The following is a 15,435-nucleotide window of genomic DNA, read 5'->3' as shown; positions in this document are numbered from 1 at the left end:
TGTGCCAGACCCTGTTCTAAGGTCTTAGGTGTCCACGTCATTTCATCTTCACAGCTACTCTATAAATAAAGTAATGCTAACCCCACTTTACAGATGAGGAGATAGAAGCTAAGAGCCTCCAGATCACACAGCTACCAAGTAGCAAAATTAAAACTTAGCCCTAGGTCCACAAAGCTCTAAATGCCTGTGTTCATTTCATTGCAACATGAAGGAGCCAACCAAAATAACATTTTTGTTCATGTGTTTTATGCAAACACTCTGAAAACAGAACAGAAGATGAAGCAGAGCAATGAGTAGAATTGGGGAGATTAGGAGGCCATGCCAGGTCCCCTGAGCAGGGTAACAATGTGGCAGATGCCAGCAAACCTGCTTATAATTTTTCTTCCTCATGGTGTTTGAAACTCCCAAATCTAAACAGACAAAAAACTGAAAGATAACTTTTTTTTTTAAGATTTTATTTATGTGAGAAAGAGAGAGAGCTCATGCAGGGGAGGAGCAGAAGAAGAGGGAGAGAGAGAATCTCAAGCTGACTCTGCACTGATTGTGGAACCCAACAGAGTGCTCTATCTCCCAACCCCAAGATCATGACCTGAGCCAAAACATGAATTGGACCCTTAACCAACTGAGCCACCCAGGTGCCCCATCAAAGATAACTTTTGAGACACCACTGTATATCTGCAATTCATGATGTTCAAAACTCACACTGATTTGGACCGAATTAATCCACTGTAGATCTTTGACTGCTCAGAATGAATGGACTTAGCATGAAGAAAATCCCCCAGCCTGGGAGAAAAGTGAATGTAGAGTCTGGCACTGGCTTCTGAGAGCAGAGACACTGGCTGTCATCCCCCTTGGGAACCAGCCCCTTGGTGCTGGTCACTCCTTGGGAGCTGGTCCCTCAGTATAGCTGCTGAATAGGCACCAGGGTGGATGAAGTTTTTAGCTGATGCAGCCATCCTATTACTGGTAGTTGTAAAAACTTTCCTGATTGTCTAGTCTTGCTGGGATCATGTTGATGATTAAAGTGTCAAGGAGGCCATTGGCTGGGGCCTGACATCTGTGTTAATCATACAAAGCTTGATGGAGCCAAAGAGCATAATAGTGTCTATGTGTGCTCTGGATACCAGCCATCTGGGTTCAAATCCCAGCTCCTCCATTTACTGGCTCTGTAGCTTTAGGCAAATGAGTTAACTTCCTTGGTCTCAGTTTCCACCTGGAAAAGAAGGATAATGTCAGTACCTATTGAATGTGATAAAGAAAGAATCAAGTTAATAGGAAATGCCCTTAGAACAACATCTACCACATGGCAAGCACTCAATAAATGTTATTCTTTATCATTATTTGATATTTCTTCCCACTATTTGGTTGGGATTTTCTTCTTGTTGTGTTCTAAACCTAAAACAAATTTAGTTGTGATAAAATACACATAACATTTACCATGTTAGCCATTCTTAAGGTTATATACAGTCCAGTAGTGTTACATATATCCACATTGTTGTGCAATGGTTGGGGTTTTTTCTTACTTCCAAACCCCAGTTTTCCTAACCATTCCCATTATTGTGACCGAAGGCACTTTGTGCAAACACCACGCTTGTGCATCCCAGATAGGAAGGGCCTGCTGCCTCCCCAGTCTGATACCAGAACTCCTTCATGGATGAACCAGGCCCCCTCTGTTACATTCTATGGGAAAATACTTTTTTTTAAAGATTTTATTTATTCGAGAGAAAGAGAACACAAGTGGAGTGAGGGGCAGAGGCAAAGGGAGAAGCAGATCCCCCACTGAGCAGGGAGCCTGATGCAGGACTCCAGGATCCTGACCTGAGCTGAAAGCAGATGCTTAACCCGCAGAGCCACCCAGGCATCCTGGGAAAGTACATTTAAAGTGCCAACCTCAATTGTTCTCATTGCACAGCCTGTTTGGAAAAGGAGCAGTGCTTGTGCTTTGTTACCTTGTAGTACCTGGGTATGGTAGGCCCTCCATGACCCCTTTGGGACCTATTTATCTTCCAGCTGTCTCCCCTCACATTTAAGAACTACAAGATTAACCTTCTGTACCCCCTTTCAATTCTGGGATTCTTGGATCTGGCTGGAAATAATGAAGTTCTAGCAGGGGAAGACCAGGCCTAAATCTGGACTTTCCATTGTCCCCAGGGCACCAGGTAGCACCCATTCCCCTTGCTCCCTTGTTCCCCTCTGCTAGGGCCTGCCTCTTCTTCCTGCTTTACTTCCTGTATTTCAGAGTCTTGGGGCAGCATGACTTTTTACCCTCTGACCCTTGTCCCCTGATGCAGCATTTGACTGTGATGGGAAAGTGTGGAGGCACTGGGGTCATGCACAGAGCCTCTTTTCATCCCTCTGGGCCTTGTCTACCTCTGGGAGGACCGCCCTTGCTTCCCCCCACCCCCCACCCCCCACCCCCCCCCCGCCCCCTCCTCTGGCTTTCTCCAGTCTTGTGGAGGCTGCTCCTGGCCCAGGGGCTAGCTGGCTCTATTCAACCAGAAGTTTCAGCGTGAGAGATCTCTAATATGCATGACTAACTCTCCCCAGTAGCCAGGAAGTTTTCAAGAAACTTCCTGTTACCCCTAGGGAAGTGCTTTCTGAAGATAGCCCTTTGAGATAAGGAGATGGAGGGAGTTTGGGTTCACCTCCAGAGCAGGAGGCCCTCTGTTATCTTTCTCTTTCTTTTCCCTCTCCAGCACTCTGACTTATCTCTGTGCCACCCAGACCCCCTCCCTATAAATGATTCACAGGGCTCCCCCACTCCAGGTCTAATTGGACCTATTGATTTCTTCATTCAACTTCTTTTGTGCGGGGGCGTATTCAGACTGCAGTGGGCAGACTTCCCTCTGTGCTGTTTTCTCCATCCTCCGTCCATGTGTCTGTCCATCCATCCATTCATTCGTCCATCCCTACAGAGCCGCTGACAGAGGCCAGCCAGTTTGGAGGTTGTTCCGCCCACAGGCATACAGATGAAGCCTCCCAGACTCCTGCAAGTCACCTATTTTGTTTCTTTCAGCCTCCGTCAGCACACGCTTCTAAAACTCTGGGAGCTCTCTTGGACTTTACTGTCTGAGACCTCACACATCTGAGAATCGTACACTCCAAACCTGGGTGGGTGGCTTTCGTCTCTGGCCCTGCAGGGGGACTCAGTGGCAACTTGCCGAAGCGAACGGGCTGGATGGGCAGGCAGAGGGTCAGCGCAGGGTCTCGGTGGAACCTCGTGGGAAAGGAGTGGCAGGGTGCAGGGGGTGGGGGGGAGTGGAAGTGTTGGAGGGCTGTCATAATAAAGCGCCAGAAATTGGGTGGCTTAAACAACAGAAATTTACTGTCTCACAGTCCCAGAGGCTGGAAGTCCAAGATCAAGGTAAGGACGGGGTCAGTTCCTTCTGAGGGCTGGGAGGGAGAATCCGTTCTGTGCCTCTCTCCTAGCTTCTGGTGGTTTGCTCCGTATTCCTTGATTGGTAGATCTCTGCCTTCTTCACATGGCATGCTGCATGTGACTGACTCTTAATTCAGCACCTTTAGCCTTTTCTGGTGTTTTCTATGTCTGCCTTCTCCATTAGACGACAATATCCTTGAGAGCAAGGACCACTTTTCCTTCCATTCACTGCACCCAGGACACTACTTGAAATGTGGTTGGCATCACTGAAGGTTCTATGGTTTGACACATATTTTTAATCACTATGGGGCAGAACATGCCCTTCCAGTCATGCAATCGATGCCTGTCTACATGTCCGAATTCTCCTTTTTGTAAGGACACTAGTCATATTGGATTAGAGGTCCACCCTGTTCTACTATGACCGCGTCTTAGGTAATGACATCTGCAATGACCCTATTTCTAAATAAAGTCACAGTCTGAGGTTTTAGGGGGTTGGGACTTCAACATATGAATTGAGGGATGTGGGGCGTGTCTGTAGCAGAATTCAACCCGTAACAGAAGGTGACAAAATCTAAGCTTGTGTAGAAAATCTATTTTGAATTGCATGGGAAGGCATAGAGCATTTAATCTCTATAGCTCTTTATATCACGTGTGGTTCCCACTAATTTTTTACAAAGTCATGCTGGGAAGTGGTTCCTTCCAGAAGAATGTGGAACACAGTGGACTGAGGCTGATGATTAAGCTACCTGCTGGGCCTGTTGATTTGCATCTCCCTGACTAACTTCTCTTATCACCATCTATGGCCTTAGGGAAAGTGAGGTAGTGGAAATGTGATCCTCGGAAATGCAATCCTTCTGGGTGAGACAGAAGCTTGAGCCTTTGCTTTACCCTGGAAATTTCCTACTGAAAGCCCACAACTTTAACCAAAGGCAGTTTTTGTTTATTTTCAGTTTACTAGTTATTCATTATTCATAACCTGATTCAACTGGACCAACTTTTGATGAATTTTAAGTAGACCACCTTTTCTAATAAGTAAAGAAATAAAATCTTTTTTTTTTTTTTTTTTTTTTTTTTGTAATCTTCACATTTAAAGCCCAATTTATGTGGGGCTCTTTGGTGGAAAAAAGGGATTACTTGTATTAAGTGTTTAGAAAATACTTTCAACCAGAATGGGTTCCCTACCAGTCCTTGGTCTTCCTCCCCACTACCCTCCATGCCCACACTGACTAATTACATGTGGCTTTCCCTCCCTCCTTCTTGCGCATTTCCGTCCCATATCAAGACCTTCAGACCCAGGGCAATGTGGATAATTTCCCAGCTCTCGCTGGGCAATTCACCAAGAATAAACCCAGACATCAAGGCCAGACCAAAAAAATCTTCTTGTTTTAGACAGAAGACTCCTACATCTGGGGGATTTAATGCACCCACTGTCCGCTCAGTGCATTTCCTGTGTCCGGAGCTTCTCTGCCTGCCGGCTCTGGTCTCATAAGTTTCCATACCCTGCTGCCAACTTTATAATAACAGGGGCAGCAGGCAGTAGGGGAGGAACGTCAGAGCCTGCTCCGTATGTGGGCATATGCTTTGCAAACTGCAACAAAGCTTGGAAGGTCTCCTTGCAGGCCGTTCAGCCTTGACAGTGGTTGTGCCCAGACCACCAGGAGCCTGGAATTAAATACCTTGGATCCAGTTCTCTACCATTAATGTTATCAACTTCATCAAGTACTTCCTCTTTGAGTGCTGTCTGCAGAGAAATAAATAAATCAATCTCCTCCAAGTCCTGTTCCTGCCTGGACCCCTGAGTCAAAAGTAAAATCTGAGTTGGATTAACCAGAGCACTGTCTCCTTCCTTCATTGTTCCCAAAGATCTGGGCAGGAACAGAGAGTGAAATCTCTCCAGGACATTACATCAGTTCCTCTTTTACCCTTGGCATGAAAACTCTTCCTCTCAGAGTCCGCCCAGACTTCCTAAGGCTTGCCCCGAGTGCACACCCATGCAATGAGCCTTGAAACCCAGGACATCAAAGAGGGCCAGCAGGTGACCAGACTACGGGCCAACGCCTTTGTCCGTTTTGAGATTTGTAAGACAGGAAATGGAATCAGGAAGTAGAATTTTTCAGTACATGGTCTTCATCATCCTTAAGTATTTTTAAACCTTAATAAGCTTTTAAGTAAAGGGAGATATTCTGTCAATGGCATATAGAAGAAAATGCAACTAGTTGCATTTGCATGATAGTAGTTGACTATCATGATCATGTTCTGTGACAGGGAAGAGATCAATTCATCGGGGTGGGGGGAGGGTACAGCAGAAGTCCAGATTGACCATGAAAAGAAGACTTGCCTCATCTCCGAAAGATTGCAGGTCATTTCTGCCATACTAGTCATCTCAGCCATTAAAATTAACTCAAAAGACCTAATCAGTTAAGTACTTTGTAAGCATTTATTTGCTGTTGGGTTAAAATGAAAAATTTAGGACTTGTTATCCCAACCTATATCCTTGCAAGGTTGACTGAGTACTTGAAAACAAAAGCAAAAAAAAAAAAAAAAGAAGAAGAAGAAGAAGAAAAGAAAAGAAATGCTTTTTACAGTGGAAAATATCAAACTTCTGCAAAACTTGAGAGAATTATTTAACAAACCACCATGTACCCATCACCAGCTTCAATGATCAACTCATGACCAATCTTGTTTCCTCTGTGCCCCCACCTACCCTCTGCTTCACCGTCCCAAATTAATTGAAAGCAAATTCCAGATACACAGTTTCATCTGTAAATATATCAGTACAGGTCTGAAAAGACGAGGACCCTTTATAAAACCATAATCACAAAGCCATCACGGCACCTGACAGTTCTTCAATATCATGAGATATCTTTGTACTGTTTGCATTGTTTCCACCTATCCTGTACAATGTTTTTACAGTTTCCTTGAATCAGAATCCAAACGAATCTCTACACTGCAGATGGTTGATGTGGCTGATGTGGCTCTTAAGTGTCTTTCAGCCTATGGGTCTCCATCCATACCTTTCTAGTGCACATGTTTGCGCTCTCTTGCTCTTTCTCTCTTTCTCTGGGTGTTCAAAAAAGAAGTTAGCTGTAATTAGTATAACTTTTCCATTGTACATAGTGTACCTTTTTTTTTTTTTCCTGTCTGGTTGCTTCAGGATTTTTCTCTTTATCTTTGGCTTTCAGCAGTTTGACTATGAAATGACTGGATGTAGCTTTTGTATTTATCCTGCTTGGTTTTCACTGAGCATCTTGGATCTTAAAGTTTCCTGTTTTTGTTGTTGTTACCAGATTTGGGGACCATTTGGTCATTATTCAGTTTGGAGGGTTTTTTGGGCTATTTATTTTGTTTGGTCCCGTTCTTTCTGTTCTCTCCTTCTTAGATTCCAATCACATGTCCATTAGACCATTTAATAGTGTTCCACAGGTCACTGAGGATCTGTTTATTTATTTGTTTTTAATTTTTATCGATCTGTCTTCAAATTTACTAACCCTTCCTTCTGTCATTCCTAATCTGCCATTAAGTACATCCAGTCCCATCTTTTAGATACTGTGTCTATTTAGTACTTGAATCTTCTTTAAATGTCCATTTCTTTTCTGACCGTCTCTATCATATCTCATCATGACCACCATTTCCTTCAAGTGTTTACACTTATTTCTAATCATTATTTTAAGGTTCTCTTTTGCTATTACCAACATCTAGATGATCTCAGAGTCTGTTTCTGTTGACTGCCTTTCCTCTTGATTATGGGGTCACATTTTTTCTGGTTTTTTGTTTTGTTTTGTTTTTGCCACATATCCAGAAAATTTTTATTGAATACTGGACATTATAAATGGTACATCATAGAGATTCTAGATTATGTTATATTCCTCTGAAGAATGTTGATTTTTTGCTCTAGCAGGTAAACGACTAACCAATCACTTTGAGTCTGTAGTCTTAACATTTGGTTAGGGCAGATTTTTGTCAATTTTGCCTTTAGCCCTCAGGCAAATCCCTTTGTCCTAGAGCTAGCCCTTATTCCTAAAGTGTGGCTATTCTGGGGTAATGAAGAGCCAGAGATGCTTATAGAGCCTTTGTTGCTAGGACTGAAATTCTGAATTCTGTCTCCAATACAGTGGCCAATACCTGACATTCCTGCTCTTATCTTTCAGCCATACAGCTGTTGCTTTTCACTGAGCTCCTTAGAAGCCCTGCCCCCTACTCCACACGTGCACGCACATGCACACACACACACACACACACACACACACCCCACATGCTATTCAGGAGCACATGTTAAGGATTTGAGGGAACTTTATGTGCCAATTTAGTGGCTACTGTCCCTGAGGCTCTCCCTTTTATGGGATTTGGTTTCTCATTTTTTTGCCATTCTGGCAGCCTCATACTCTATTCCTTGACAGATTATACAACTTCCAGTTCATTTTCCAGCTGCCCCCTGCTAGAGGGACTAAGGAGGACCCTCAGGGCTCTATGAATTTGGATCTCACCTGTGCAATTCTCTTCTTTCAAGAGTAAAATCCCCTTCAGTTTTCTCCAGCACCTTCAAATAACTTTTGTAAATGTATGGTATCCAGATTCCATCTTTTGTATATGTAGGGAGGTTAGTTTGATACAAACCACTCTGTCTTTTCCTGAAACTAGAATACTCCTCTCCTTTATCATAGAAAGGTGGTAGCAAACCAGAATATTTCACCTGGCCTTACATCCCTAATCATAGAGCCTGGAGACCAGTCCTTAGCAGAATATTGAGACACTCTTTATTCCATTTTACATCTGTCTGAGCTTCCATTGTTTAGAGATATGGTATAACTTATTAAGCTAGTCTCCCATTGATAGCTATTCCAATAAATAAGTACTTTTAAATTCATGGCAGTGGGTTACACAGTAGCTACAAAATAAACCTTTTGCCTTCAAGCAGATGCTTATTAAGTGATCATGAATATTTCTTTGTTTGCTCTCTCATATAACTGAGAGCTAGAAGAGTCCCCATTTTTCTATGAATCCCGTGTAAAACTTTGTGACATTACCACCTCAATCTCTGTGTACTAACCCTATCAAATTCCTGGATCCCTTTATATGTTCTTCATAGAGATATTGGCATAATGGACAAAGGAGGTATCTTTGATTTGCTTTACTTAGAATCATAGACAAATCTTTGACCAGAACAAGGACCTGAAAGTGTATGCATCCTTTTGGTGAGACAGTTCTGGGAACAGATGTGACCAGAGAAACCTCATTAAGATGAGTGGGATGCACTCTGGAAATCTCCATTTTTTGTAGGCAGATTCTTGCACCCTTCCTCCCCCTAAACAGGGACTCCTAAAGCCACGTGTGTGCTGGTCCCTCCCTCAACCCAACCCACAGAACTACTTCTGTTGCTGAGCTGTGCACATTTTCAACGTTGTCTTCGCTCGGATATCACCCGCTTGAAAGTTCAAGTGGGATGGTACAGAGGCATCATTGGAGGTGTTCATCCCTCCTTTTCCTTAACTTACCTCTGCCTGTCTCTGAGCATTTTGAAGGGCACTCAGAAACAAAGTGATCCTGAATCTTCCTTCAAGTACAAGATTGCCAATCTGTAAATTAGGCCCACTGTCCATACTTAAAGCAAGTTTTGCTATAACTTTTTCCCTGGGCTTCTGTAGATAGCAAAAGGGCAGATATCATAATGGATCCTAGATTCTAGATTCTTACTGGAGTCTGGGTCTCATTCCCTAGCTGACTGTGTGTTTTTGAGAAAGTTGCTTAACTTCTGTACGCTTTCATTTTGTCACCTGTAAAATAAGAGTACTGGTATCAGCATGTTCTACTTAGGAGTGTTACACATTTTAAACAATGTAATCCAGTACCAAGGATATAGTAACTACCTTAGTAGTAGTAGTAGTAGTAGTAGTAGTAGTAGTATCATTAACACCACCAACAACGTCCCAGAGGTAGAGAATATGTAAAATCAGCTATGAAAATACAAGTCAGTGAGTGTCTAGAAAGAAACCCATAAGGACCCCAAAAGTAACGTCAGAGAGTCAAGAAACAAAGAGCTAGAGGACACGAGTTTGGCTTCCTTGTGTTTATAAGCTACTAGTAAGTGATTAATGGAATGCTTGTAGACATTCTTAGCCTGTCTAGTGTAGGAAAAGAATTTCAAGTATGTGTACTTCAGTTGTTTTTTTTAAGCAGTGGGAAAGACACTCCGTCTCAAGGGATGAAAGGTCTGCCCGGCACATGCCTGGACTCCACTGTTCATTACCTCTAGGACTGCAGCAGGGTCCCTCTCCCAACCGTCCACTGGGGTCAGTGATTGTCTCTCCTTCTGCTCCACAGATAACTGTGTCCAGAGGACCCCAAGGCCACCAGTGGAGAATGTGCACCACAACCCCCCCACCATTGAACTGTTGCACCGTTCTAGATCACCTGTCACAGCCAATCACCGGCCTTCTCCCGACCCCGAGCAGCGGCCCCTCCGGTCCCCCCTGGACAACATGATCCGCCGCCTCTCCCCGGCCGAGAGGGCCCAGGGGCCGAGGCTCCACCAGGAGAACAACCACCAGGAGTCCTACCCCCTGTCAGTGTCTCCCATGGAGAATAACCACTGCCCACCATCCTCTGAGCCTCACCCGAAGCCATCGAGCCCCCGGCAGGAGAGCACCCGCGTGATCCAGCTGATGCCCAGTCCCATCATGCACCCTCTGATCCTGAACCCCCGGCACTCCGTGGATTTCAAACAGTCCAGGCTCTCCGAGGACGGGCTTCATAGGGAAGGGAAGCCCATCAACCTCTCCCATCGGGAAGACCTGGCGTACATGAACCACATCATGGTGTCTGTCTCCCCACCCGAGGAGCACGCCATGCCCATTGGGAGAATAGCAGGTAGGTGAGCGCACCCCTTCACCGCCACTCCAGCCTCCAGGGAGACCCACAAAGCCCCCTCTCGCCCCTGCCTTGCAGCGAGCCTCACACCATTCCCAATTAGATGGCCTCAGATAGGCGCCCTCAAAGGCTCTGCGAGGGCAAGTGGAGGCTTCTGCCGGAATGAAGTGAAATCCCTAATGGGCTAGTTAATGAGCCGCTGGGATAGAGTAGTTAATGAGCCTCAGAAATGTTAAGAAACAAATGTCCTATGTCCAGCCTACAAGGAGAGTCACATCAGAATCACGGCTAAGCGAAAACATTTAAAATAAAAGGTTTATGAGCATGCTAATGGCCCTGTCTTGAAGTTTCCAGCAGCTAATTAATGACCAGACACAGCATAAAGAACCTTTGTCTCCAATTTAGACCTGTAATTCCATCCTATGGGCAGTAACTTAGTGTAGCCTTCACCTTGGGAGAAGGTGGGAGAGAAAAACACGATTATGGTTTCGAGGCAGGTGTTGCTGGGTCATTTGGACGAAGGAAACCACTCCCAAATTCTTTTGCTTTTATGATGACAAGCCCAAATTTGCTTCCCTGAGACAAGAAAGCTCTGGAAACCTGGGGGAAAATATCTGTTCATTGTATTTGTGCTAGTCTGCCCTTAATTTCCGTGAAGTCATGCTCCAGACACCTCACCCTCCAGCCACGTGGCTCTTTTCCTAGAGCACCTTCCATTCGTGAGACATTCGTTAAGCACCCACTATGCACCCATGAATGCCTTAGAAGGGAGGGGGACACAGAGTTGATTTAACACAATTATTTCCTTGAGGAATTTAAAATCCCTGGGAGACACGGATGTGAAAAGCACTAAGTAAGGTGCAAGGCAGAAATGGAATCCGTCCTGTGTCCAATTCATTCAGTGCATGTGCACTTATTGAGTACTGACTGTGTGCTAGGATAATTCAGCGCTGTGGGAGCAAAGCAGAGAGAAGGCGTGTTTTGACAGGAGGAATGGAGGAGGATTTTACAGGGAAGTGGCTCAGTACTGGAGGTGATTGTCATGTGTTCAGTAGTGGGAGGGAGGCACAGAGGCAGGAGAAGTCAGACCTGGTCAGGGAAAGGCGAGACATGCCCCCTTCCTCCATGAGCGGGTACCCCAGGACAGACCTCCAAGGGAGCCCCAGGATGGGGTGGTGCTCCTAACAGCATGACAGCACAGGGTCCTACAGGCTATATTAACTGCCTCTGCCTTGACTCATTGTCCTTTTTTTATTTAAATTATTTGTTTCTAAATTTTTCTGTGGCTCCAAGCGTACCTCCCATGTTGCCTCCATTTTAGTGCTGCAGATTGTTTATATCAGAGGTGTTGAATCAAGAAAATGAAATGCCAAGGAAATAGGACTTGTATGTTTGAAAAGCCATGAAAAATGAAATTATCTGTGTCCGGGATTTGATTCAAATGATCCCACGGTGCTGGGGGTGAGGCATGAGTGGGGTGTGCGTAAAATAAGACTAGCTGTGAGCAAATGGCTGTGTGGCTGGGTGATGGACATACAGGGATTCACATTGTTTTGTTCTCTACCTTTACATGTATGTATATGGTTGTGTGTATGGTTGGGTTTTTTTTAATCTAAAAAAAAAGAAACCACAAAAAGGAAAAAAAAAAAAAACAGGAGATTTATAAAGAAAGAGAGTTTAGGCAAAACATGTGAATTTCCCCAGATGATTAGAAAAAGGAATGAGGATGAGGTCATGTATTACTGTGAAGCATATAAATGACCTGTCTTGTGCTTCCCAGGCCAGACCTCTCCTGTCTATACATACCCTTCTTGTCTTGTTTCTTACATGGTCTATACAGCGGTACTGGACAGTTTGCAGATACTGTCTACTTGTTTATAATTCTCAGGACAGCTCTTACAGGCAGCTTATTACTGCTGTATTCACTTTATATGGAAGATCATTTGCACCAGGGAAGCCACAGAGGAAATGGAGCCCCAGAGAAACAAAGGTCAAATAGGGGTTGGGTTACAGGGCCAACAGGACAGTCACTGCTGTGCCATTGGCTGCTGCTGGTATTGCTGCCCTCATGTGACCTGTCTTCCCCAGCAACATCGGTCCTGTCCACCTCCTCTGTGGTGCCATCTTATCACAGGCTTTGTAGGAATCGAAGAGAAGCCCATACATCAAGAAAGTTAAATTATTGAGTCTTACAGAGTTACTTCTCCCTTGTTTAGTAGGTTTATAAATTTTAAAATATTTGTCTCTTAAAAATTGTGCTGGTGTGTATTTAAAATCTTACTCGTAAACATCAGACAAGCCTCATAGATGTAGCCTCATCAATAAGATGTTCCATGGACTATCATACCAACCCAGTGATGAACCTTGGTACCCACAGATGCCCTGTCTCAAGAATACACAGAAGAGGGGAATCTAGGCTTTTCCTTAGGACCCTAGGAAGTCAGGATATTTATCTAGAATAACTGTAGGGCCCAGATCCTTTGGGGAGTACATTATCCAGTATGAGAGAGTCCCCTCAAAGTATTCATCATTAATGCTCTAATGATATACTCAAAAGTTTAAAAATCTCCAGATGTAAGTATTAACTAAGTTTTTTTAAAGATTTTATTTATTCATGAGATACACAGAGAGAGGCAGAGACATAGGCAGAGGGAGAAGTAGGCTCCGCGTGGGGAGCCTGATGTGGGACTCCATCCCAGGACCCCTGGATCACGACCTGAGCCAAAGGCAGATGCTCAGCCATCAGGACCTGAGCCAAAGGCAGATGCTCGGGCAGTCCCGGTGGCGCAGCAGTTTAGCGCTGCCTGCAGCCTGGGGTGTGATCCTGGAGACCAGGGATTGAGTCCCACATCCAGCTCCCTGCATGGAGCCTGCTTCTCCCTCTGCCTGTGTCTCTGCCTCTCTCTCTCTCTCTCTCTCTCTCTCTGTGTGTGTCTATGAATAAATAAATAAAATCTTAAAAAAAAAAAAGTTTGAAAAAAAAAAAAAAACAAAGGAAGATGCTCAACCACCGAGCCACCCAGGTGTCCCAGTATTAACTAATTTAACCAAAAATTCAACATTGGTAAATTGAACTGAGTCTCAATTTTTCTCAAGGGTGAAATGAAAGGGGTAGAAAGTCTAGAGTCTGATACTTAGTCTTGATTCTAACCCTCTGAAGAGAATTCATCACTACTGCAGGCTCCACTGTTTCTCTTGGGAGATCCCTGTCTCCTTCATTCCTACACTTCTAGTGTCTTTCTGGACTAGTCAGATCCTTATAAAATTCTATTTAGTAGGGTTGAGCTCATTGGGTAATTCCTAGGTACAATGTAAAGTTCTGGCATTACTGAACAGCCATCAAAAGCCTTTATATCTATAAAGCAGATGTGAGATGAGAAAACCTAGTTCCATAAGCTTGTTCAATGAGCAAAGCCCAGAAAGAAATGAAGGTGTCGTGTCGCTGAATGTCGTGCTGATGAATACCGTAGCTGGAGGGTATGGATAGGAACATGCTTATGAATGCGGATGAAAAAGTGTAGCCAAATTCTTGTCCATTCAGATGTCATTTGCTCAAGGACTTTAGGATTTATATATTTGGCCACTTCCTGTGTTTGAGGCACTGGACTGCATCCATGAGGGTGGAGGGTTCTAGGAGGTCTAAGATATACTCTTTATCTTGAAAAAGCCGAATGCCATTGGCTGTCATTACAGTGTGTGATATCTTTAAAGGACTCCTATTAAAGTGCTGTAGGGGAGTTTAGGGAAGGCTCCTTGGAGGGGCTGGCTTTTAGCTGGGCTCACAGATGCTTAGAATATGAACAATGAAGATTAGAGAAAAAGATATCATTCCAGATGGAGAAAAGTCAAAGCAAGTTAAGGCCCAGTGTATTTTTTTCTACTTTAGGTAGAAATGTAAATCCAGGGAATCCAAGTCCATTAAAAAACTCTATTTTTCCATTCTTTTTTTTTTTCACCTTTTTTTTTAAGATTTTATTTATTTATTCATGAGAGAAGAGACACCCAGAGAGAGAGAGAGAGAGAGAGAGGCAGAGACATAGGCAGAGGGAGAAGCAAGCTCCATGCAGGGAACCTGATGTGGGACTCGATCCTGGGACTCACAGTATCACACCCTGGGCCAAAGGCTCAACTGCTGAGCCGCCCAGGTGTCCCTTCCTCACTTTTTAATATCTCTGAATTGGAATGTAGCATACAATTTATTACTTTTTTAAGATTTTATTTATTCATGAGAGACACACAGAGAGAGGCAGAGACATAGGCAGAGGGAGAAGCAGGCTCCTCACAAGGAAACCGATGCGAGACTTGATCCCAGGACCCCGGGATCACACCATGAACCAAAGGCAGATGCTCAACCACTGAGCCACCCAGGAGTCCTGTAGCACACATTTTATTTTTTATTTTTATTTTTATTACTTTTTTTTTTTTTTTGTAGCACACGTTTTAGAGGTGACATGCAAAGTTACAATAGTTTACTTAGGTACTGGCCTATAAAAATTAAAATATTCAATGAAATAAATTTAGGAGGTAATGGCTTACCTACAAATCACAGATTAGATCTATTTATATATAACATGTAGCATATTTTTAAAGGTAGCGCTTATTTTTCAAAGGTTAAGGACTGTTGTTGAGGCTAGTAAGTTAGAATAGCCAGACTTTATGGGAGAGAATTTAACATGGAATACAGTGAGACAAGACCCCTGGGTTCAAATTTTTTATTGAATAGCCGATGGTGTATGTAACAATGAACAAATTGCTTCTTTCTGGGCTTGTTTTCTATTTCTTATGCTCATGAAGGGATTGTGGGGGGCGGGGGGGTTGGAGGTAGGGAGTTAGGGGTTGAGGCAGCATCTGTGAACCTTCTAGCACTTTTCTCAGCCCACAAAAGTTTTACTGGCCTGTGCCTCGTCCATGTGTTTCATATCCAAAGAGTATATTAGCAGTGAGCGCCATACAGTGATGAGGCCTAGTTACCACTGATGCCGTGAGTCATGTTTTCAGTCTATATTGACATTCGTTCTTAGAACTCAAGTGATTTCAAAGCTAGAAGGGGCTTTTACAGGTGAAGCAACGGAGATTCAGGCACATCCAGGGCCAGCCTTGCGCTTCATCCAGTGTTCTTTCCAAGACACTGTTTCCTTCTGACCTGGGACTCTAGAGCAGGGATTGGAAAGTCTGGCCCGGGGCCAAATCAG

The 15,435-nt window shown here is 44.0% G+C and overlaps 1 protein-coding gene across 5 annotated transcripts in view; it reads left to right on the top strand.

Annotated features, from left to right (window-relative positions):
- Positions 1-15,435, top strand: part of ETV6 (ETS variant transcription factor 6) — a 239,074-nt gene that overhangs the window by 205,095 nt on the left and 18,544 nt on the right. For all 5 annotated transcript variants that reach the window (XR_012017719.1, XM_072799011.1, XM_072799009.1 and 2 more), the window contains one exon: positions 9,698-10,243. Coding sequence is in view for 4 of the 5 variants with exons in the window: in XM_072799011.1 (XP_072655112.1) it covers positions 9,698-10,243 (546 nt within the window). In the remaining variant the exon portion in view is untranslated. The remainder of the gene's footprint in view (positions 1-9,697; positions 10,244-15,435) is intronic.

The sequence above is a fragment of the Canis lupus genome, chromosome 25 (genome assembly GCF_048164855.1).
Source record: "Canis lupus baileyi chromosome 25, mCanLup2.hap1, whole genome shotgun sequence".
NCBI classification, from domain to species: domain Eukaryota; kingdom Metazoa; phylum Chordata; class Mammalia; order Carnivora; family Canidae; genus Canis; species Canis lupus.
This window is presented reverse-complemented; position numbering and strand designations above follow the sequence as displayed.